Below are 25648 nucleotides of genomic sequence, written 5' to 3'. Positions count from 1 at the left end.
CCTTCAAAAGATAAAGACATGGGCCCCAACAAACCTTTCCACTCCCCTCAGCACCACCCCAATTAATCCTCCAATAGAACAGCCTCAACAGTCCCAAGTAATAGGATCGCTAATTGACCCCTTTTTTTTTAACGTCGTAACGCCAATCATAAAGTCAGAAAATGGAAAAATAATTAAGTTTGTTACAAAATTTGTTACAAAGTTACAGAAATTGAGTTTGTTGCAAAGTTACAAAAATTTCAGTTGTTGTTAAATTGGTCTGATTCAAAAGCTTTGCGCCATTTTTGGCCCATGGTTTGGTTCGCTCCTTTTTTGGGAATCTGGATCCCACGATTATAAATTTGTCAAGTATAAAAGGTGGATTACCTGTAGTATATACCCCAGGCAAAATAGTAGGCAAAATGGTTGCAGGGTTTGTAGGCGTGGCTCAATTTAAGGAAAAGGGTATATCTATTCTATAGAAGGATGCAAAAATTAGGAAGTTCATTTAGGGTGTCCTTAGAAGCCAGGGATGATGGTATAGTTCTTGGAAGATTTGCTCTAAATTTATTCAAGGAGTGGATCAGACCGTCCTACAAACGGTATTTGTTAGAGAATAGTGCAGAATTTTTTTTTGTTTAGGTGATGCGTATAAGGTTGCAATACAATATGAACAGATAGAACAGATAGTGGGGAAAGGAGATACGTCTTCTTTTTCCGATGAATTTCTTTCTGCGCTGATGAGGGTGAAATTTGGACTCAATGATAATGAGAAGGCACTGCGAGATGGTACTGATTCCTCGCAGGGCGGTTTGTCTACCCAGGAAAAGGGAGCTGGTTTTGAAGTCCCGTGGGATGGTACTGATGCCTCACGGGATGGTTTTTTTTGTTGCACTGCGAGATGTTACTGATGCCTCGCAGGGCGGTTTGGCTACCCAGGAAAAGGGAGCTGGTTCTAATGTCCCGTGTGAGGGTACTGATGCCTCTCGGGATGGTTTTTTTTTTTGCACTCCGAGATTGAAATGAGTCCACGAAGGGGGGTTTGGCTACCCAGTAAAAGGGAGCTGGTATTAAGGTCCCGGGGGATGGTACTGATGCCTCACGGGATGGTTTTTTTTGCACTGCGAGATGGTACTGATTCCTCGCAGGGCGGTTTGGCTACCCAGGAAAAGGGAGCTGGTTTTAATGTCCCGTGGGATGGTACTGATGCCTCACGGGGTGGTTTTTTTGTTGCACTTAGAGATGCTACTGTGTCCTCGCTGGGCGGTCTGGCTCCCCCGGAAAAAGGGAGCTTGGTTTGTGGTACCGTGGGTTTTGTCTTAGTCGACAGGTATTGGTTTTTTTTTTTCTTCACTTCGAGATGGTAATGATTATTCGCGGAGAAGTTTGTATACCCATGGATAGGGAGATGATTGTAATATAACGCAGGATGAGGGTGATGCCTCTCGGGTGGCTTTAATGCGTAGCGCTTGTAGTTATGTAGAAATATCAACAGTAGTACTGCCATTTGTCGAACCACAAGTTAGTAGAGAAAAACCAAATAGGTCTAAACCGAGGCGTTCCGCAGCAATAAGACCCCGAGGATTTTATTGGGAATAATATCTTAACGTCATTGCAGCATGGTATGATTTTTAAAGTTTCTGAAATTTCATTTAGTTGTCGCTGGTATTTTCAGGATTAATTAGCCTTTCCCGGTCATTCCTTTTGCCCTAATTCAAAGTTTATACATAATCCCAACTTTCCTTGTCCTCATCAAATTCAGGGGTATGGGGAACAAGTCTATTTTAAAGTATACAAAGAGAAATGAAGTGTTAAAATATCCAGTTTCCGACTACTGTTGTTAGTGTGGTTCGTTTATACTATGTAAGTTTTTACTTAAGCAAGTATTGTGTAGTGTTTATATTATGTAATTGTTTACTAGTTCATGCTGTAGAATGTTAGTAGGTGAGAAGTGAATGATTTGGGAAGGGAATGTTTTGAGTTCAATTAAAGTTTGAGGGTTTAATGAGAAGGGGATAAGCCAAATTTGGAAAATTTAACTTAAAACAGGGGGGAGAATCTGTAAAGTATTTAACATCAATTCGAGAAGCATTTCCGGGTATCTCCTTTCTTAGTTAGTTGGGCATTTATGCGTCAACGATAGCGGTCCAGGGGGAGCTCTTGGGACTAAAAGCTAGTCGTGGGAAAGGGGTCGTTCCCAGGGCTGGAACTTCCGTTCCAGGAAAGTTACAATCTTCGCTCATTTCTAAAGGGAGTCCATCGTTCGCCTTCGTCGTAGCTAGTTGATCTTGTGCTACCTTATTTTCTCTGTGTGTATTCTCACGTTATTCAATAAAGACCTTATACCAACGTTTATCGTCTATCTTTGGAATTTACGTAAACCATTACATCTGCCAATACAATAAGGGTATATGGAAAGGACCTAAATAGAGGTTTACAGTAAGAAGGGCTACCAAATTTACGAAAAGTATCCACAGTTCTATTCTTTTTAAACATATTTCGTGTTGCCACGCACATCTAGAGTGCCCAATATCACTATTTCTCTGGTGAGTTCACTAACTAGCCTGAAATAGTCGATGGAGGATTTTGATGGAAAAACTTCCCTAGGATTAGGGCTCCAGATGAATTTGTAGTGCTAAAACAGCCCTTGACTTGAATAACTATTTTTAAGGTACTTCTCCTTCAGATTATAGAGTACCCCATGTACCTATCTATTTTTCCGTTTTGCCGGAGGAACAGTGGCATTATGAGGCAGGCACGTACCCATGAATCGTTTTCAGAAAGCCCAACAATCCAAAAGGAAATTTGGAGGGGGGGGGGGGCAGGCAAAAGAAACATATTTTATTTACGATTTTAATTAGAAGCACCTGAAAATAAAAAAAATTGAAGGGCTCCAATGTCCTCATCTAGTTACGTCCCTACTATGAGGGAAAGATCCTCCAAAGAAGATGAGGGAGATTTGCTTGTAGAAGACAGTAATCGATTCCACATTAGACTTCGTCTTTAAAGATAGCAGTTCATTTTTAGCAGTGCCATAGCTTGTCCTACTATCCACTTCTGGATTTTGCCTAACACCAAGCCCTATTCTGCATTTGATATTTTAATTGAGCAGTCAATAAAAATTCTACTTCAGCGTCAACAGGACTGGGTAAAAGTTGTCACATCTCATCTGTCTCCTGTTTCTGTGTATGTTGCAGTTTTCAGAGCATAGGCCCTTGTTAGAAAACAAGATGTCGGATCCTTTGATGTACCCGACCTTATCAACAGAGATGATAAGCTTTCTTTACATATTTGAATACTTTACGCTTTCAAGAATAAATGACAGCTCGATGGACCAAGCTCAGACATTTCTTTTTTAAATTCAAGAAGTATTAAATGAAGGCAAACTTTTCTTGCTCTAATACATACAATTCTTAGTAAATTTGTCTGTTTAATAGAATCAGGGCGTAAATTAGGGGCAGGGGGGCTTGGGGTGATATTACCCCCCCCTAAAATTTTTTGCTCCCTTCCTCCTGATTTTGAAAAAATACATTCTTTTGGCATTTTCATTCAAAAATACCTTTTTTGGTGTTTTCACTGAAAAAAAAGAAATTGAAAAAACAGCACATTAGCCCCCGAGATAATAAAAAGCACATTCCCCATCCCTTGAAAAGATCCCCATCCATTCCCCTATTCTTGAAAAGAATACTTGGTCAGTTAACTTTTTATCTTACTAAGGCGAAGAAACCTGAAAAAGTTGATCTTTTAATTTTAAGCTTGAAAGATTCCTCTTTTAAATCCTCTTTGTTTCCATGAAATTATTAAAATACACTTTGAAGTATTTAGATATCTTTGCGACTCGTTTCTGGTAATACCAATACCCTCAAAGATAAGGAAGAAAAAAAAATCAATATGCTCATAATTTTTTTTATCTTTTAGGATCCTTCTCCTGTTTTTAGGCTGTTTGGTTGTTCCCACTTCTCAGTCAAATACATTAAACAGCTTATTTTCGAATTTTCGATCACAAGGTAAGCGTATTTCTATATCACAGTCTACACTAGTGACGGTGAAATTTTTGAGCATTGCGTGTCAACATTTTGAAAAATCTAAGCATAATTCACATTGCGTGTCACACATCACAAAGGTGAAAAGACTAAAAAAATTGAAATATTAATGATTTTTGTTATTTAATTATTTTTTAATGGTATTCAAAATACAAAACTAAAATTATGAGAGCAATCAGTGACTGTTAGTGCTGAAGTTTGTCTGCTAAATCTTTCATTTCAAATTTCTACTTTCTGAATTTCAAGGCTAAGCTAGCACCATGACTTCATCTGTTAACTGATTCCGTAAGTTTGTCTTAATCACAGTTCATATAATTATCACAGTTCATAATTATAAGTATCACAGTTCATAATTATATGAACTGTGGTCTTAATATTGTTTAGTGCTGAGAAACATGCCGCACAAAAATATGCGGATCGAAAAATTGTTAATAAAGCTATTGTTAAATCTTTAAAGTTGTTATAAATACTTGAATTTTGTAGTTTCAATATCTTGTTTTAAAATCTCCAGTTTACTCTCAAAAGAGTTATTACAGGAATAATTTATTGTTAAAAAAAACACAAACAAGATCAATCAGTAGCTCACCAAAAGCGTTGTTTGCTGATGATGTTGTGAGCATGATGATTCAATATCTTGTTTTAAAATGTCCAGTTTACTCTCAAAAGAGTTATAGCAGGAATAATTTATTGTTAAAAAAAAACACAAACAAGATCAATCAGTAGCTCACCAAAAGCGTTGTTTGCTGATGATGTTGTGAGCATCATGATTCAATATCTTGTTTTAAAATGTCCAGTTTACTCTCAAAAGAGTTATAGCAGGAATAATTTGTTGTTAAAAAAAAACACAAACGAGATCAATCAGTAACTCAAAAGCGTTGTTTGCTGATGATGTTGTGAGAATGATGATTCAATATCTTGTGTTAAAATCTTCAGTTTACTCTCAAAAGAGTTATTGCAGGAATAATTTATTGTTAAAAGAATCCACAAACAAGATCAATCAGTAGCTCACCAAAAGCGTTCTTTGCTGATGATGTTGTGAGCATGATGATTTAATATCTTGTTTTAAAATGTCAAGTTTACTCTCAAAAGATTTATAGCAGGAATAATTTATATTTAAAAAAAAAAAAACACTAAAAAGATCAATCAGTAGCTCACCAAAAGTGTTGTTTGCTGATGATGTTGTGAGCATGATGATTCAATATATTGTTTTAAAATCTCCAGTTTACTCTCAGAAGAGTTATAGCAGGAATAATTTGTTGTTGAAAAAAATTACAAACAAGATCAATCAGTAGCTCACCAAAAGCGTTTCAGTTCGTTCAAGCGAACTCAGTTTGTTGCAAGGAAAGCCGATGAAATCGAACTAGCAGCAAAAAAGAAAGACATGGGTAGCCTGTTCAAGCACCTCCGTGATCTCAAAGAAAATAAAACATCAGCACTGAGACCCGTCTTTTTCAGGGATAGAAAACTTCGCTCTGAAGAGGGTTCTTGTCTTGAGCGGTGGAAGGATCACTTTTTCTCACTCCTGAACAACACTAGCCCGTCTATGCCTCCTACTGATAGTCCCAGCCAAACTGGCAGTCCAAGACCCGAAGCAGATGCTCATCCAGACGAGTCTTTCAGCCCCTCAGAAATTGGAACTGCAGTAAAAAGGCCCAAGAACAATAAAGCTGTCGGTATTTGTGGCCTGAGTTCGGAGCTTCTAAAATATGCGGGTCCTGTTATGCTCCTGTTTCTCCACACCCTGTTCTCTACAATCTGGCAAACCGAGATAATTCCCGAAGATTGGCGGAAGGGTGTCATTATCCCTTTATGGAAGAGGAAAGGCTCTAGAAGCGACTGCTCGAACTACCGTGGAAGTAGTTAATTAATTATGGAAGTAGAGTCATGAGGTTTACTTTAAATTGCAGGAAATTATGGGGAAGATAGCAGTAATTATATTTAGGAAAGGGGTTGATCCCGATACCTCCAACCTCTGCACATGTCTAACCCTAGAATGTGCTTGTTGGACAGTATTGCCTTGTTTTTTTATAAACTAGAATTTCTATCAGAAAAAATTGGATTTTCTTTGTTGAATTTTTTCGATTTGCCAAAATTTAATGCGGATTCTCACATTTTGCCAGTTGACGTACATCACAGGGAGGCTTAGAGAATTTTTCCTGGTGCTTGGACAAGTTTAGAAAATAAAGAATTATAAGCAAAAAAAGGAATTATAAGATAAAGCATGGCAGTTTTATATATGGGGTTGAAGGCATGGGCATGAAAGCGTCCTTCCTCGCCTAAGTCCCTTGTGTGTCCTTACAAAGGATTTTTCAATCTACAATTGCATGGGTGCCCATATGGGGGGGGGGGCTGGCAGAGTTGGGCTCCAGCCCCCCCCCCCCTGGCTGAATGATGCTGCCTTAAAATTTATATTTTGTTTTGGGATTTCTATTATACAGCATTGGAAGTGCTGATTAGACCAGCTAAGCCCCCACCCCCTAAAATTCAGCTTATGGGCGCCAATTTACAATTGCGTTGTTAGTATCTTGCAGTTGTGACAATTATGTGTATTCCCATAGACACTCAAGCAACCCTATGCGAGAATCCAGATTGTGATTATTTTGTAGTTTTTCCACCCTTCAATTTTCAAATATTCCGCAAAGCGTACTGAACGATTTTTGTGACGAAATAATTATTTTGCTGCACCCACATTTAGCATGTATCACCACCTATCACAAAAAAAGTATCACGTTTCAGATTGACTTTAAACATTCATCAGTTAGATTTGCATAGCTTATTTATTGTGTCACGAACGCTTGGATGTCGTTTTTAAAAGGCAGAAGTACGGTTAATACACGTTTTATAAAAACAATAAGGTAATACTTTTGCTCTTCTGCGGAATCTACCACTGATGAGCTAGACTGTCTATCATCAGAAAAAGAAATAGCTGTAAATACTTGGCTTCATTATCACCAAAGTATAAACACATACTGAACAATTACTGACAAAACCTATCCTCTCCACACAAAAACGCGACCCTTTGTCCGTGTCTCCGGAGACGATTCCATACCTATGCGAACCTGGCGACTAAATCACAAGTTCCTTAGGTGATTATACTTGTTCCGCAAAAGCTGTATTAAATTTAATTTATTGGCTCGGAGCGATTTAAGTAGTACAACATTTTCCCTCTAGAGGCGCTGAGGTACGCGGGGTCACTTTTGGAGAGTTTTGACTGTACCTGCTCAGTGGATCATTATACTTTGATTATCACCAAATTATAATCACCTACGGAATAAGTACTGACAAAACTCTCCAAAAGTGACCCCGCGTACCTCAGCGCCTCTAGACGCAAAATGTTGTACTACATAATCGCTCCGAGCCAAAGTACTTTGCTCCGGCCAATAATTATGCTAGAACGTGATTCAGGCGACGAGTGACGGGGATGAATTGTGTAACTACACAATTTAGTTGCCAGGTTCGCATAGGTATACAAAGGGTTACTTTTTTTGTGTGGAGAGGATAGGTTTTGTCAGTACTTGTTCCGTAGGTGATTATACTTTGATTATCACTCATGTTTGTAAATTTGGTCAGGAGAAACCTTGCCACTAACATTTTTATTATGCGGTATTGTTTTTTGAACCATAGAGTATGGGGAAGTTATGAAAGTACAAACTGGTGCTAGCACCGGAAAGGAAGATCACCAACGCTATCTGGCGTTTGGAAACTTTAGTGATGGTGAGCGACGATGTTTGATGACTTTAGTGTCCTTACCAAAATAATTTTGTAATGTTTTTTTTTAACTTGCTTAGGTAGTATTATTAGTAAAGATGGTGGATTCAGTGAATGTGATAAAAGTAGAATAACCAGGCCCGGGTGTTTTTTCATAATTGAAAAAAGTTTGGAAGAATAGGAAGATAAGTATGCGAGCCAAGAATAGAATATTAGAAACTACAGTGGTGACAGTTGCCAGATATGGTTCTGAAACGTTGGCGCACTATGAAAGACGGAGGAGGAAAGACGCACTTTGAAAGACGGAGACGGAGGATTCAACAAATAAGTTGTTTTCCAGACGAATTGTCTGTGTTTGTTTTTGGGTACCCGTTTGACTGAACGCATTTCAAACGGTAAATTGTACGGAAAACATGGTTCTATCGAACTATAATGAGAGAAAGGCTGAGATGGCTAAGGTACGTGCTGTGGGTGAAGGATGACAGATTGCCAAAGATCGTCCTTTTCGACCAACCATCTAGGGCCACACGAAAAAATGGTCGACCCCGAATGAGGTGGGAAGACGTCGTAAGAATGAATTTAAAGGGAATTAGGACTCCTCGGGGGATGTAAAGAAGGAAGCTTTGGTTAGACTGAGATGGAGGAGGAGAGTGTACAGCTGTGTTGGAATCAGGAAGCTTGGTTCTGCTGTGAGCTGCTGTTGGTAGTAGTAGTAGTAGTAGAAAACTGTTACTTGTTTTTCTTTTCAGGCACTTTAAAATAAAGGGGACTGTAAATAAAGTACAGCTTCTATTCCTAGTAGGACTACCACCTTAAAGTCAACTAGTCCAATCAATCCACCATGATCTTCCTAAGCTTACATTGTGCAGACTGGATTTTTACTTCAAATATTTCCTGAAAACCAAAGATTGTGATTAATTATCACCTACAGAGAAATTCCAGCTTTAATTATGTTCCATTATAGATTAAACGTATCAGACATCCGATTTTTAATGAAGCCAACAGACGCTAGACTGTATTTAGCGTTAGTCTGCTTGCCTGCTAGTCTACTAGTCTACCTTCGCTATCTTGCCACGAAGTGATTTTGGAACTTTTTATTTAATTTGAAAAAGAACTTTGAAAATTCGAATTTGTAGGTACTGGAGCACAAAAGGTACTAAGCACCACCAACTAATATAAGGAAAAAAGATTCCACCGCTTATTGGCGTCAAACGTGTTTTTAAAGCCTAGGGGAGGGAGATAATTTCGTTTTTTTCAATTTTTTTCAATGAAAATGCCAAAAACGTGATTTGTCGATAAAATTACCAAAAAAGCTATTATTCAAAATCTAGGGGATGGCAAAAAAGTATTGTGGAAGAGGAGAAAATGTCCTCCCCCCTTCAATCCCCCTTACCCCACCAAAACTCAAGCTACTGCCACCAATAAAAAAGAATGATCGGCAGCTTAACCATAGGTTAAGTAGAACAGACATGCCAGTAGCCTTCGCACTTTTACTTAAGCATATAAACTTGATGTAACACTTATTCAGCGTAATATCTTGACTGTCGCCGAATCAGTGCATGGTGTAATGATCATCAAGCTATCCAAAAGCGTGTTGGGAGAAGTATTCGGGCGTTTAAACTATTTCTGACAATCGTTGTCAGGCCTGGACTTCTCCATGGAAAAGATAAAGTACTCATCACCATTATTAATTAATCTATGGCATAACCATTTTATTGGTCGAATTGATAAATTATTAAAGGGTGTTTTTTCTTGAGATGAGCTATATTACCCTGAAAAAAATATCCTTAAACGCAAAACATTAAATACTCTAACAAAACTGAAAAAGAAAGCTGAAAAGAAGCTGAAAACGAAAAAATTCAGGCACTTTAGTATGGACTTTGTAAAATTTTGTTCTTAATTAATTAGTATTACATACTAATTAATTAATTTTAGAAGTCAAAGAAAGTAATTAGTATTACAAGTCAAAGAGCCTGTCCAACAACAAACATACAAAGAAAAAATATGCGAATACTCTTTTACGAGAGACGAAGAAAAGATTCGCCCGCCATCCCTATAACACAAAATTATAAGTATCCTTATCCCTCTAAAAGAAAAAAACATTTCCTGAATATTCTTACTCGATCCCGTAGTAGTGGGACAAATTGATCAGAATTCACTATAAAATTCGGCGCACAATCTCTCAAAAATATTAGAAACAAACTAACGATCCAAAGTCACTTGGAATATAATTTGCTTAAACAATTACGTTTCAAGGCAAACAATAACGTTCGTTTTCCGTAAAAAAAAGAAGCCAGAACAGAGTAGGCGTGGTTTCTTCGGAGACGCTTGTTATGGTGTTAATTATTACGTTATTTTCAATTGGAATTTACCGACGTTACCATACGCAAAGAACGGTACTGTTAACAATCCAAAATACACTCAAGAAGTGAAGTTCGGTTAATCATAATGAAATATACCAAAATATGATGAAGATATAATACTTTAGTAACAAAATTATGGAAACTACAACAAAGAATTATGGAAAATAGGCCGCCTAGAACGCATTATATTAAATATCTAACCTTAACCACCTCTATATATTAAATATTGGTACTTGTGTATTATATGTCACCCCCGCTATATACTGTACAAGGAACTTCTACAGGAAACCAGACAAACAAGGTATTCGCTAGATAAGTGGATGGCAAAGCGTGATTTAAAATTGCGTTTACAATATTTAAACTGTTGTTTTTTGGGGTTTAGGGGGGGAGGTACCTAGGTTAGGTAACGTATTTAATATATGCTATGCTTTTCCCCCCACCCCCGCCCCTAATGTGCAAATATATGTACCGAATTTTGTTTCTAAGCTATTATATATTCATCCTATTTTATTTTATTTCATTAGCATTAACCAAACTTGACTTCTTTCGTGGGTACCGTATAATGCACAAGCACCTAAATATTTAATTAAAATTTGCTTGCATCGTAGTTTATTTCACGGAAGAATAAGCCAATTATAACCGAATGCGAGAGAAAAACCGGTTTACTCGGATCAAACAAAGCAAATTTCTTGAGTGTTTTCTGGATTGTTAATTAAATAAAAAAAAAACAAGTTTTTTTTAACTGAAAGTAAGGAGCGACATTAAATCATAAAACAAACAGAAATTATTCCGTATATGAAAGGGGCTGTCCCCTCCTCAACGCCTTGCTCTTTACGCTAAAGTTTGACTCTTTCTCACAACTCTATGTTTTTAAAACTATAATAAAACACTTTAGCGTAAAGAGCGAGGCGGTGAGGAGAGAAAGCCCCTTTCATATACGGAATAATTTCTGCTCGTTTTAAGTTTTAATGTCGCTCCTTACTTTCAGTTAAAAAAACTTGTTTTTTTATTTAATTTTTGAACGTTTTTGAATTAATACAGGTTCTGATTTTGGCTCACCGTACATGAATAATTAAAAAAAAGTTTGCATACTAATCTTACTTTTATTTGCTTAAAGGGCTTTCTCGAACGTTGTTTAATTTTATTTACGAACGTTTTTATTAGTAATAAATATACATAACTTACGAACTAACTTCGTAACGAACTTTTAAATTCGTATGTTTTTAATCCGTATATTAGGGGGTTCGCCCCCTAGTCAATACCTCGCTCTTTACGGTAAAGTTCGAATTTTGATCCAATACTTTAAAAATGACAGCTTAATCACAAAGGCCGTTAATTAGAATAACTAGCTCTTATGAAAGTACTATAAAATCTTTGGCTTAAAGAGTGACGTATTGACTAGGGGGCGAACCCATTCATATACGTAATATTTTCTGTTTGTTTTAAGTTTTGATGTTGCTCCTTACTTTCAGTTGAAAAACTTGTTTTTTTATACTTAATTTCTGATCTTTTTTTAAAAAATAATGCTGGGAAATCCGGCGCCCCCTACATAGCTGTGTCCCTTCCCACATGAAAACTTTCTGCATTTAAAGATCCTCCCACATAACCCCCGACCCACCCACCTCCCACTACTAGAAAAAATCCCCCCTGTATACTTCCCGATAACCAATACTATATGTTAACACTGGATAAAGTTCATAACTTTCAGCCCTCCCCCCGAGAACTTTGGGGGATTAAGTCATCCTAAAACACATAGTTATTATATTTTCGACCATCCTGAACAAAATGGCTATCTCAAATTTTTTATCGGGTGACTTTGGGAAAAAATAAGCATGGGAGGGGGCCTAGTTGCCCTCCATTTTTTGGTCACTTAACAAGAGCACTATAACTTTTAATTTCCGTTTTAATGAGCCCTCTCATGATATTCTAGGACCACTGGGTCGATACGATCACCCCTGGAAAAAAAAAAAAAAAAAACAAATAAACCCGCATCCGTGATCATTCTTCTGGCCAAAAAAAAATGCAAAATTCCACATTTTTGCAGATAGGAACTTGAAACCTCTACAGTAGGGTTCTCTGTTACGCTGAATCTGATGGTGTGATTTTCATTAAGGTTCCATACCTTTTAAGGGGTCTTTTCCCCTTTTTCAGAAAATCAGCCAAATTTTCTCAGGCGCGTAACTTTTGGTGGGTAGGACTAAACTTAATGAAACTTATATATTTGAAATCAGCATTAAAATCTAATTCTTTTGATGTGTCTATTGGTATCAAAATCCTGTGTTTTAGAGTTTTGGTTACTATTGAGCCGGGTCGCTCCTTACTTACAGTTCGTTACCACGAACTGCTTGACAAGTGCCTAAAGCATAATAGGATAGAATATCTTTTGCAGTTCCGGTAGTGTTCAGAAATAAGCCACAATTTTCTAGCGATGAAATTTGCATTATAGTGGTGAGTTGAGTTATTCAAGATTGTATAAAATCAACAAATTTAGAATTTACCATAAAATATGCTTTTATTGAGAGCAATTAATTTTTTGACCGATGAAATACAAAAAAGGAATTTTAATTAAGATTTGTCTTTCTGAAATACATACTTGTTTTCCAACCCTACTCGATAATTTTTTGGGCAAAACTAATGAAAATTAGCCTTTCAACTATAAACGACCTGGAAATATACACTTAAGTCAGAAGTATTAGAATTATCAGAAGTAGCCTACCTGAAGTATATTGGAAGTATCGGAATTATCCAGTGTTTATTTTGGTTTAGTAATTTTCACCATCTTTTAATTTTATTGCATTGACCGTCAGTGGTCCATATTCACCACGTAGACGTTTCAATTTGTAATAAACTACAGATAGCATGCTTTACCGACCTCCTTGCACTTTTTCTTCCTTCCCACCGGTGAAATTTTCCTTATGGCCCATGAACTCTGGGATTTTACCAATGCACTTAAATTGTTGTATGGCCCTTCCTCAGCTACAATGCTCTTTCCAATACGTAAGATATTATTTCTACTGAGTAATAATTATATTGAAAGCCCCTTATTTTTGTAGTAAAATTGCGACGTGTAACATGCTAGCTTTCATGACTTTTAAACCTAGATGGTACACACGCATAGTAATACTTCGAAAGTATTCATAAAACATAAGATATGGCATAAGACATAATGACATATGACATAATGGAGCAATTCTGTAATAAAACACTTTTTTTGTGGTTTATCGCGTCTTCGTTTGCAGTTTTCCGACGATTTTCGTCATGGGATCATAGAATGAATGACCGTTTGATACCAGAAGAGGTCAGAATCCATTTTGTACGATTTTGCCAAATTTTGTGTAGATTAATTTCATGATTATTTTGGATAAGTTCCTTTATTTCATTTACGTCATTGAACCTTTGATCATTAATTTAAAAAATTAGAATAAAATTTATCTCCTTAAGGGAAACAATAACGTTCGTTTTTCATACGAAAAAGAAAATAAAGCTTTTTAAAGTTCATCTCTGGCCTTATGAATTCATTAATAGGTTTCCTAGATCAGATTTTGTGATTTTTATTTTATTTTTTTTAAAGCCACAATAAGATACTAAGAATGATTTAGAAGAAAAATAAAGTTTGGATTTTAGGACTCTGAAGCTTAGTTGTTGCTTTTTAAATTAACGGTAAAGTATCTAAACCTACATTTGATTCTTCAAACGAAACTACTGATTTCTGGAAATAGAACATTTTCTCTTCTATTTTCCGTACTGTTTACTGGCTTCTAATTTCATCTGTTCCTTTTTGACTTTTCTAGAGTCTTGCAGTTTTCTCTAGACTATTCTGGCTTTCATAGTCCTCTTTCGACGTTCTTTGTCTCTTCAAGCCTCCTTTAGTCCCATGTGACTTCCTTTGCTGGCTTATGACTTCCTTTGTTGCCCTCTGTCTTGCTCGAGTCTTTTTCCAACGTTCTTGGTCTCCTCTAGTTAGTTTTAGTTAATTCCGACTTTTCCTAGTGCTTTTCTGGCGATCTTGGTCTCCTGTAGCCTCCTTTCGTCCCGTCGACTTCATTTACCACATTCTGATTTCCTTTACGGCCTTCCGAGCTTCTCTATTCCTTTTTAACTAATTTAATTTCTTCCAAGTTCTATCCTGGCTATTCTGACGTTTTTGGTCTCCTCCAGGCTTCTTTAGTTCCATCTGACCTTCTTCTTCCGACTTGCTATAAGTCTTTCTGACTTTTTTTCCAGTTCCTTCTATTTTTGCTTAGGCTATTCTGACTGTCATAGTAATTTTCCGACTTTCTTGGTCTAATCAGAATCACAATAAGTTTAATGAAAACAGCTGTCGTAGACACATTAAAAAAAAAATGCACTAAAGGCGCTGTTTGAAAAACACTTCACTACATTTTATTAAAAGCACTTGTAGGGAAAGGAACAAAGGAGTTACTGAGTCTGTTTGTGCGGCACGAGACGGACATAAGCTTGCTCTTGCTTCTGGTATTTGCGCGGACAGGCATTTCAGGTGGTAATATCGTCCGATGTACAGGACTAGACAATAAAAACTGGCCAAAACGAATCATCAGCTGAAATTGGCGATCACGAAGGCTTGGTATTTCAAGTGACTTCAGAGAGGAGCTGTAATCTACATATTTGTCACAAAGAATGAACCTTACAGCTCGTTTCTGGATCCCCTCCAAATTATCACTTAAACAATCTATGTGATGGACTTGCGGGCCCCAGACGGGACAAGCATATTCAAGGATGGGTCGAATGAAAGTGAGGTACGCCGTTTTCAGTTGATCTATTGGAAAACCTAGGTGACCCATTGCCACTAGTGTCCACATAGCAAAATGCCCCTTCTTTACCAGCTCTTGTGTGTGAATAGAGAACGAACAGTCCAAACTAAAGGTGACGCCCAAGATAGTCGCACATGAAGCAGAAGGGAACAAAGTCACGGGGCAGGTAAAATCGCGTTTAAGGGGGTTAAACTTCAAAGCCTTTGATTTATTCTCATTAATTTGAAGACTATTAGCAGTACACTGTGATTTAAACGGATCGAAAAAACTGGGTCAAACTGGGCTACAGCTTGCGAATCCTTTACTTAGTATCTAAGAAGTGCAGACAAATCGTCGACGAATTTTGAGCGATCGTCTAAGCCAGAAAGGACGTAGTTGATAACAGCCAGAAAAAGAAGAACCGCTAATTTGGTACCCTTGCTAACTTGGTACCATTCTGATTCAATATCAGCGGGAAAAAGGGCGCACACTTTTTGATACCTGTGACGTAAGAAATCAACTACCAATAGGAGAATGTGCTTACGGGCACCCATTGACTTGAGATTTTGGGCGGCAAGAGGGAGCTTAATCAAATCAAATGCCTCCTGGTAGTCTATCAGAAGTTAATCGACGAAAGAGCTTCCTAACTCCAACCATTCAACTACTAGGTGATAAAGCCGTGCTAAATAAACAGACGTGCTGCATCCCTTCAAGCAACCGTACTGGAAGGGGTCAAGTGACGGTGAATTTGCGGAAAAGTTCACGATATATGAAAGATTCTGCAACTTGAGCAAAGTTCAATGTGATCAAAATAGGTCTTAACTAATCACATATCTTAGGTCCTTTAACTTTGGGTATTACGCGAACATAGCTTCGCCTCCAATGGTAACCGTACTGATTAATGCAACCGTACGTAATTGAGTACTGATTAATGGTAACCGTACTGATTAAAAGTACTGATTAATGATGGATGCCAATGGCTTGGCCAAAGCAAGGCATATTCGCGAATAAGTTTGACCGGTAACTCACCAGAATAGGAAGAACAGTTCGGTTTTAGTTTTTTAATTTCTTTAAAAACAGCAAATTTGGTAAACTGTTTTATTTCGTCAGTTTCACAATCGGCTAAGATATTAACCAGTTCGGCTTCCGTAATTGAGGGGTAGGTGGTACAAATGCCAGCAAAGAACTCGTTCACGTCTGAAACGCTCGTAAGTGACCCGTCAGGCTTGGGTATTTTTAGCTCACTGTTAACTGACTTGCCAGTCATCTGTTTCACTGTAGAATGCCACTTCCGACTGCTACTTTGGAGAAGGGGTATTACCTTTTCTCGAACATAGGGATGAGATATAAAGGTTAATAATAAGTAAACAATAAGTAAACAAAGTCGAATGTGACTTTATTGTACATGCATGGTGAGGGAAAAGCAGGTTTGAACATGTTTAATTATGATAAACAAAATTCTTTCGTAGGGAAATCCAGGTCTTATTTTGCAGGTGTCTGCTGTGTTTATTGTGCACCTGACAGCTTTATTACTAGCCCACGTGGTTGAAAAAGTAGACATATAGGCGATGCGTTACAAAGTTATGGCCCCCTATAGTATTTTTTATAAACTTTATAAACTAGAGTTTATTTTGTATAAACTCCAATATCATATCTTATAAGCTTATAGTCCTATTGCCAATGTGCTACTCTGCTATGTGCTATTTCTGGCTCCTTTACGAAAGGCATTTATTAGGGTACCAATTAGTATGTTTGGAATAAGGCATCGCGATTGATTTATCTTTTAACTAGCGTAGTAATAAAAAAAACGTAAATGTATTAAGGAAATTTTCATGAAATCGTCACACAAAAACACGAACTATGTGTCAGTAAATGACTTTTAATTCTCATAGCCCCCCCCTTATGTGTAGACCTTTATGAGCCTTTAATGAAGTAAAAATTTCTGACAGTCGTTCAAGCCTTATGTAAAGACAAATGTCAAGCCTTTGAAAATTTATTCTCTGCCTCAACTTTCTGGAAGGAAATCCCTATAATTTCTCGAAACTTTTTGAATGATATCAATCTCTATCCTTACAAGAAGTTTCAGAGTTTTTAATAAAAAGTTTTTTGACACTTTTATAGGCGAAGCTAGTAGTAGGACGAGATATTAGGTACGGTAGAGAAAGGAGGGAAGATGTGAAGTATTAAAATAAGAAAATATTTGGTTGAAATTGTTTTAATGCGAAAAGCAGTCACTTAGACAGGGATGGACTGCATTTGAGCCCGTCCCTCTGAAACCTCTACACTTTCACTATTTTCACTTATTGCCACAGATTTTTCTATTTTGGCCACCTGTTCGGGCCGAACGAAAAGCTGGCTATGCCCTAAAAGGATAGTAAGAAATGATAAGAAAGGATCTAAAGGAAACCGAACTTTACTCTTATACTCTTTACTCTTATGGGAGCATAAGAGTAAAGTTTTGAATAGATTAGGACAAAGGAGGAGCCTACGCAGTTGTGTTTGCGTTAGGTGATTTTGTGCTGCTGTGGTCTGTTAGTGGTCACCAAGACCGTATCCAGAGGGTTTAGGGGGTTTGAACGCACGCCCCTCTGAAATGTTTGTGTGTGACTCACGAAAACATAACAAAGATAAATATAATCAAATTGTTGATGCGTTTTTTAACTTTTTTTGTGTACAGTAAATGACTGAAAGACAGAAAAAAAAAACCAACCCCGAAAAAATCTTTTTGTAACCCCATAAAAACTCCCGGATACGGCCCAGGTGGTCACTAGTGGCCAAATGAAAAGCTGGCTATGCCCAAACGGGGAGATCACAGGTCGTAAGACAGGATTTAAAGGATGTTGATTTTTCTGGGAAGACAATGAGTGATGCTTATCATTATTTTGTCGATATTTCTATCTCAGATGTGGAGATAGTTGTCCTCTCAGCCTTATTCTTAAATAGCTTATTATTTCATGTTTCTAGAACATCGTTCTTTACTTAGTAGCGCTACTGCACTGCCTGTGATATCGTTAGAAGTTTGAGCGCTTCTTTCAATCACTTCACAGCAAACAAATGTATCCTCTTTCTGGTCCTTGAATATAACTTTATTTCATTTCAAAATGTTCTGTTGTGTCACAGTTCTTATTACTATTTTTCCGGTATTTCTGTCTTATTTATTATTACAATTTATCTTATTCTAGATAGTTGTCCTCTCAGCCTTATTCTTAAATAGCTGGTTATTTCATGTTTCTAGAACATCGTTCTTTACTTAGCAGCGCTACTGCGCTGCCTATGATATCGTTAGAAGTTTGAGTGCTTCTTTCAATTACTTCACAGCAAACAAAAGTATCCTCTTTCTGGTCCATGAATATAACTTTATTTCATTTCAAAATGCTCTGTTGTGTCACAGTTCTTATTACTATTTTTCCGGTATTTCTGTCTTATTTATTATTACAATTTATCTTATTCTAGATGAGGGGATGGTAGTCCATTCAGCCTTATTTCTTAAACTGCAGGTTATTTAGCCTTTTTTTTTTGTCCATTATCTTTATAAGTTTGAACGCCTGTTTCAATCACTCCACAATAAAAGAAAATGTCGCTTTTCAAGTCTTTGAATGAAACTTATTTCTTTCATTTCAAAAGATTTTCTTGTGTCACAATCAAAAATTTAGAAGTAACTCTTGGAAGAAAATTACTTAGCTTTTACTTTCTTTTGGAATGAAAATGTGGGGTCTATATAAATTCTTTGGTATTTTGTGAGAATGAGTTTCAGCGATAAAGAGAAGTCTTTTAAATCCATCTACAAGAAGAAAAGTGAAATGTACGGAACAATTTTCCGGAACCTAACTACAAAGACTTGACTACTGTGTAGACGATCGAAATAAAATTGAAAGCCTATGGTAATTTTCGACATGATGCCATAATTGACTATAATAAATATTATAAGTAAGATTGAATTTATAAATTGTAACTTAAAAGTTTCAACTACTATGAAGAAGCAAGAATTAAAATTAGCCGGACCTTAAGGTTTCCATCTGCGTTTGGAGATAATTAAGTATAATTCAACAACTTTAAAACTCAGTACCAGGGAAACCCTTTAGAAAGGCCCTTAAGTTGAAACTTTCACGGAAATTTGAAGGGGGGAGGGGGGTAAACTAAATCAAATTAACTACGTGTAGCCAGAATGTCAAAGGGGTGTCCTTCAGTGTGTGTTTTGGGGGTGTTAATTAAATCAAAAGAGAATATATGAATCAAATTTTGCTCAAAAGGCATATCAGCAATATCTCAGGAACGGCCATGGGTATTAAGCTAAAATTACCAGTTTATGATGAGTGAGAAATTGAACCAGATCAAAAAGCACCATGTAAATCTGAGTTTCTAAAAAGGGTGTATCTGTGATATCTAGAGAAAGGTTAAGGGAATTCAGTTGAAAAAGCGATTGCAGAATGCACAGACGGTCCTTACTTCTCTCAGAAAACCATTGTGAAACCAGTGTGAAATTACTCTACGCACTAAGGTTCGAGTCTACCTGGCTTGAACCGAGGGGCTAATAACTGACCGTCACAGGTGTCCCTTCCTTCGTGCCTCCGGCTGTGCCTCCGTGCCTCCGGCCTGCCTCCGTACCTCCGAGACACCCGGCCTCGTTGCTTGTTTTAAAATTAGAGATTTTTTTAGACTTAACAGGGAATTCGCACCAGAAGCTGGCAACACTGATTCTCGCCGTTGTTTGAAATTATTCTGATGTAATTTTGCTGATATGGAGGGCCCAGATCAAGAGGAACCAAATTTTAGGTAAGCCAAGCATAGGTATAGAGTTAGGGCAAGTGATAGTTTTTTTTGTGTGGGGGTGGGGGGTCCAGCCTGCTTAAATAATAGGCTATACCATGCTGTGTGAATATAGGCTAGGCCTAGAGGAAGGGTATCTAAATACAGGGTGATTCTGGTGCTCCAGAAACAAGGGGCTAATAACTGACCGTCGCAGGTGTCCCTTCCTTCGTGCCTCCGGCACACCTGAAAGCGAAGGAGCACAATTTTATCTTTGGCTTATGGAAAGCGTAAGGCGCGTTTTTTACGACGGCAAACTTTCTCCTCTTGAAAGGTTATCTTTACTTGGTCGTGTTGTTTACTGCGTTCGACATTGGAGATCCTGGGTCCTAAAAAGTGGACATTATGCTTTGAACGAGAATTTTATTACCACAAACCTTTACCCGAGCCTTTACCATTGCCTAGAGATAAATATGTATTCCCTAGTACTTCTCATTCGTCGATTCAAACGGCTTGGGCTCGAACGTCTTTTCAAACTCTTCGACATGAATAGCCAACCGTGTGAAGATTTTTTTAGGAAGATGCGGTCTCAAACCAGCACTTACAGTACTGTAATAAAGTTTTCGCTCCTCCAACTTCTACATCGAATTCGTCGATATGAAAGCATAACGGATTTTGAAGCTCAATATTCTAATGAACAGTTGTCCATGCCCAAGGCCAAGCGAGTTAGATCCATCGTCGTTGTGTCCGTCAGTTGTAATTTTCCTTTGCCCGAGAAAGATGAAATCAACCTGGAGCGTGTGTGTGCTCTTAATGTCAGCCAGCAAATAATAAAAACCTTAATACACAACAGCATAGCGTACTTTTTCGGTCACCAAGCCCAGAATGTTCTGATGCATTTTCCGATGCATTTTGAAATTTCGGGATTTTTTTTTTAAAAAAAGCGGAATTTTATTTTTGAGCTGGTGGCAACGCTGCATCTTATCTTATCTTAAAGCTCTTGATCGGCAGCGTCGCCAGCGTAGAGGGAACCATTCGTCAGCGCCGTCAGTCTTCTCCAGAGTGGTCGGTTCAGGGCGAGGGTTGTCGCTTCAGCCGGGTTGATGTTTCTGGAGGTGAGCCGTTCACGGATGACATCCGCCCATCTGGTGCGTGGTCTTCCCCTAGGACGCCTCCAGCTGTTTGCAGCCGGGTCGAAATCGAAGGTGAGCCGGGCAGGTGTTTGGGCAGGCAGACGGAGCAAATGACCATACCAACGCAGTGAGCGAGACTCAAGCTGCTCGGACAGAGGTGGGAGTTTGGAGGAGCTGAGGATTTCCAAATTTCAGACCCAGTTGGACCATCGGGAGCTTTTGATTTTTTGGAGGTGTTTCTTCTGAGTGGCATCTACCTCCAGCCTCTGTGTCTGAGTCAGCGACCAAGTCTCGGCAGAATAGAGCATAACGCTGGCAACCGAAGCAGAATATATTCGTGCTTTGGTGAGACGGCTGATCTGGGGTTTATGGAAGACTGTTTTTAGAAGGTGACCGAAGACAGAGTTTTCTTTTGCCGCTCTTGCTGATATTTCGGCATCTAGGCTTCCGTTTGAGCAGACAATTGAACCAAGGTAGGTAAACTGCTTGACTACCTCTACAGTTTGGCCACAAATTTCCACAGATGACAGGGGGTTTCAACGGGCATTATCTTGGTCTTTGACCAATTTGTTTTCAGACCGAGTTTCTCAGCGGCAGAGGCCAGTGTTGCCAGTGTAGTTTTGAGGTCACTAATGTTTTCGCATATTAGCGCCACGTTGTTGGCAAAGTCGACGTCTGAAAGAACTCTTCCAGCAAAGCCTATGCCAAACGGCTGCACCTGCTGTGTTTTATTCAGGATGTGATCTATTACACAGTTAAAGAGCTCAGGTGCAGCGGGACATCCTTGCCGGACACCATTTTTAATTTTGAAATATCCAGAAGGCCGTCCATTTACGATCACCGCACTCTCAGTGTTATTATACAGCTCTTTGAGGAGACGGACGATTTTCGTGGGTACCTAGTGCCATCGTAGGGTTACCTAGTTTTTGCATGGATATCAACAACTTGCAGTCCTCTGTTCTTGTTCTTTAGGTACATATCAGTGGTTTTCAGTCTTGGGGGTTCTTTTCCTTGCCAAATAAACCCGTAAATGATTTTTTCCAAGTTTTAAAAGATCGCTTTTGAAGGTGCTGAAATATTTGACAGATACCGAATAACAGGCAAGCTGTATATATTTACATATTGTGCCCTTTGAAATATGCCCCCGGCGTGCCTCCGTGCCTCATGCCTCCAGGTGTCCCTCAAAATGCCTAGTTGTTACCCCTCGGCTCGAACAATCGAACAATCCTTTGTTCGAATTTAGTTTGAACAATCCTTCTTTATGGATGCGAAACTTGGTCAGTGAAGTGACTAAATAAAAATACACTGAAGGATTTTGAGCATACTTGTCTGCGAGTGATCAACAGATGTTGTATCAAGAGATGCATTGCCATCACGATCAAGGAGCGTCAACTGAAATGGATGGGCCATATCTTACGGAGGCCACCAGAGTACTTGCCTCGCCGAATCCTTATAGCTAAGCTCTTCAGCCCAAGGGAGAGACACCAAGGAGATCAGTGGAAAAACTGATGGAACTTGGTTAAATTAGAATAGCTTCCATTTTCAAAGCAGCTGGCAGAAGACCGCACTACATGGTCTAGGCGTGTCTCGAAGGTCCTTGATAATGGGCAAGGTGAAAGCGCCTTATTCCCGCCACAAGCACAAGTAAGTAATGGGTTGGGATCCAGTTTCGAGGAGAATCATCATCAGGATGAAGTTCAACATGTATGAAAGCCCCAAAACAACAATCTACAAAAATACGAAATTTCTTCTCTATGAACGTGTGTGTTTTTTTTTCCAGGGGGATCTTATCACCAGTAATCATAGATTACTGAGAAAGGAATCATAAGGACGAAAATTAAAGAAATAGTTTTTTTTCTCAGTGCCAAAAGGGACCGCACCACTGCGAAGTACTGATTTTGGGCATTTAAACACGCAAATAAGCATTTTTGGCTAGTTTCCAATGTCACGAATATCCTTTAATGTTCTTAAACAAAACCATATTGAAAAACCTGATCTTTTTATTTGAAATTGTGTATTCACTTATTTAGTGTAACCAGTGCCTCCTCTATACCCACATTTTCGGTGCTTTTCCCGAATTTACCGGAATGAAAATTGTGCTTTCCTAAATCTTCTCAAAACTCAATGCTAGCAAAGATAAGATAAGATTTATTCATAATCAATTAATCATACAATATAATCCCTCAATACAATCATACAATCAATAACAATACAATAACAATAACAATAACAATACAATCATACAATCCCTCAAGACAATCCCATTCCTGTCGACTTTTGGAGGGTGTTTATCCATTTTTTCGATAATCAGGCAATTTTCTCAAACTCATAGCTTTTGACTGGCAACACTAAAGTTAATGAATCCTAAATCTTTTGGAAACAGCCTCTATTTTCTGTCCGTTTTTAAGTTTTGATGTTGCTCCTTACTTTCGGTTGAAGACACTTTTTTTATAATTTAATTTCTGATCGCGGGGGGGGACTGGGCACGGTTGAAGTTTATTTCACGTAGAAATACTCTCCACCTCGTCCATGGAAAATTCCCCCTTCAAGACAATCTCATTCCTGTCGACTTTTGGAAGGTGTTTCTTAATTTTTCGATTATCAGGCAATTTTCTCAAACTCATAGCTTTTGACTGGCAACACTAAAGTTAATGAATCCTAACTCTTTTGGAAACAGCCTCTATTTTCTGTCCGTATTTAAGTTTTGATGTTGCTCCTTACTTTCAGTTGAAGAAACTTTTTTTTTATAATTTAATTTCTGATCGCTGGGGGCTGGGCACGGTCGAAGTTGTTTTTACGTAAAAATACCCTCCACCTCTTCCATGGAAAATTCCCCCCTCGAGACAATCCCATTTCTGTCGACTTTTGGAGGGTGTTTCTCCATTTTTTTTTCGATAATCAGGCAATTTTCTCAAACTCATAGTTTTTGACTGACGACACTAAAGTTAATGAATCCTAAATCTTTTTGGAAACAGCCTCTATTAAAAACTTTGCCAAGATGTCTCGAGTTACGCATTAATCTCTAAGATAACACTAGCTTGCGATGCCCGTTTTTCCAAAAGGGAGCATTTCTCTAATTACGAGAGATGCCTTTTAGTTACATCGGAAAAGATTTTTGAAAGAAATAACTTTTTCTATCGTTTTTTTTTAATGGGCACCGAGTAAAGAAAAACCACACGGAATCAGGCAACAGAGTCTCTCAAACCCCGTAAAAATGACTCAAACCTCCGTGCAACGGGACCCCCTTTAACTGAACCCTCCTGCAACTCAACCCCCCGTGCAACTCAACCACATTTAACTAAACCCCGTGTAATTGAACCCGCTGAACCCCCGTGCAACTGAACCCTCGTGCAACTCAACTTCCGTGCAACTCAACCCCATTTAACTAAACCCCCCGTGCAACTGAATCCCCTATCTAACTGAATCCCTGTATAACCGAAACCCGGTACAACTGAACCCCCGTGCTACTGAACCCTCGTGCTACTGGACCCTCGTGCAACTCGATCCCATTTAACTAAACCCCCGTGTAACTGTACCCCCTTTAACTGAACCCTCGTGCAACTCAACCCTCCGTGCAATTCAACTCCCGTGTAACTCAACCCCAGGTTGAGCGTGGACATATTTTCTTCTGGTGAATTGACTTTCCCTTTAAGCCCTCTCTGAAAGTTCCAACTTAATACACAAATCCCTTTTTGAGATATGCCATTTTGAAAATCTGCGTGCCCATATTGTATTTTGATTTAGTTCAAGTTCCACCTCAAATACCTCATTCTGTCAAATTTTCGATTTGATATGCGTAACCTAGTGCCAGGAACCAGTGGGAATTATTTTAAATTGACAACACTGTCCAAAACATCACTTGTGTATTATACAGTACACAATCATCCTATCTCCCCCAAAACCCTTTTCAGCCATTTCTTGTTAAAAATTTTTATTTCAAGTCAATCACACGGGTTTTTCGCTAGAAAGTCGGTTCTGAAGTATTCGCAAATGCTAAACTCTTTTTTTCCACCTTAATAGGATCAAATTTGCAAATGCTAAACCCTTTTTTGGAAATGTCAATCAAACGCCAAGGAACGTAATCTCCCCAAAAACGTGTTTAATGACACAGGCATGGGTTCTTTTTGCGCAATTCATGTACCCTTCATATTGTATACACTATTATCTTGCCCCGTTTCTTGTATCCTTTCATGTATCCCTGAAACCTTATACAAGGTAACTACTTGCCTCATATTTGTAGAATACTAAAAAACTAGCACTTTACTGAAAACACAAATCATAACTAAAAAACAGGATGTTGCTCTTAGGAGCCAGAAAGTCTTTAACTAACCTGCACAAAATAAAAGACTAATTTATAAGGTTCTTATTAGTCTTTCGCCAGCTATGATATTTATAACTTCTATCATAAAATTTAGATTCTCTAAAAAATTCAAGCCAGGCCAGCTAGTTTTTGTCAGAATTCAGCCAACATAGGAAAACGCCATAAGAGGGCTTATTTTAGCTGGTTTTGTAAATAGACGTTGCAAAAACTGCGAAGCAATGATTTTTGTAGTGTCAAAATGAAAATAAATAGCCTCTATCAGTAACGAATTAGCCTTGTATTTAAATGAATTTTTTCCCTCGAAAATTACCTCAAAACTCTCTCCCCCTTGCAAAGGTGACTAGGAAAGGGAATGTTCCAGAGGGTATTTTTAACACTAGTTTATGGGTTTTTGATCATAGAGATTTCAGTGGTTGACCCTATAGGATTTCAAGCCTTTACACTCCAGAAATGACACTAAATAGTATTTTGGTGCCATAAGATATTTTATGATAGTGCTTTCATGACAAAGTTTTAAAATAAAACACGCAAATGTGAATATTAGCTTTCAAATGACCTTAAACAGCCCTATACAATATTTTAGTGCCTCATTAGTACTGGATAA

General features: G+C 38.1%; 1 protein-coding gene across 2 annotated transcripts in view; it reads left to right on the top strand.

Moving 5' to 3' along the window:
* The window catches only part of LOC148948460 (uncharacterized), a 521750-nt gene that overhangs the window by 128703 nt on the left and 367399 nt on the right, over positions 1-25648 (top strand). For both annotated transcript variants that reach the window (XM_089094386.1, XM_089094385.1), the window contains exon 2: positions 3898-3986. In XM_089094386.1, the coding sequence (XP_088950512.1) occupies positions 3898-3986 (89 nt within the window). The remainder of the gene's footprint in view (positions 1-3897; positions 3987-25648) is intronic.

Source organism: Artemia sp. Qi Xiang Cuo, chromosome 9 (assembly GCF_049724085.1).
Source record: "Artemia sp. Qi Xiang Cuo chromosome 9, ASM4972408v1, whole genome shotgun sequence".
In the NCBI taxonomy this organism is placed as follows: Eukaryota; Metazoa; Arthropoda; class Branchiopoda; order Anostraca; family Artemiidae; genus Artemia; species Artemia sp. Qi Xiang Cuo.
The sequence above is the reverse complement of the archived record's forward strand: the minus strand, read 5'-3'. Positions and strand labels throughout refer to the sequence as shown.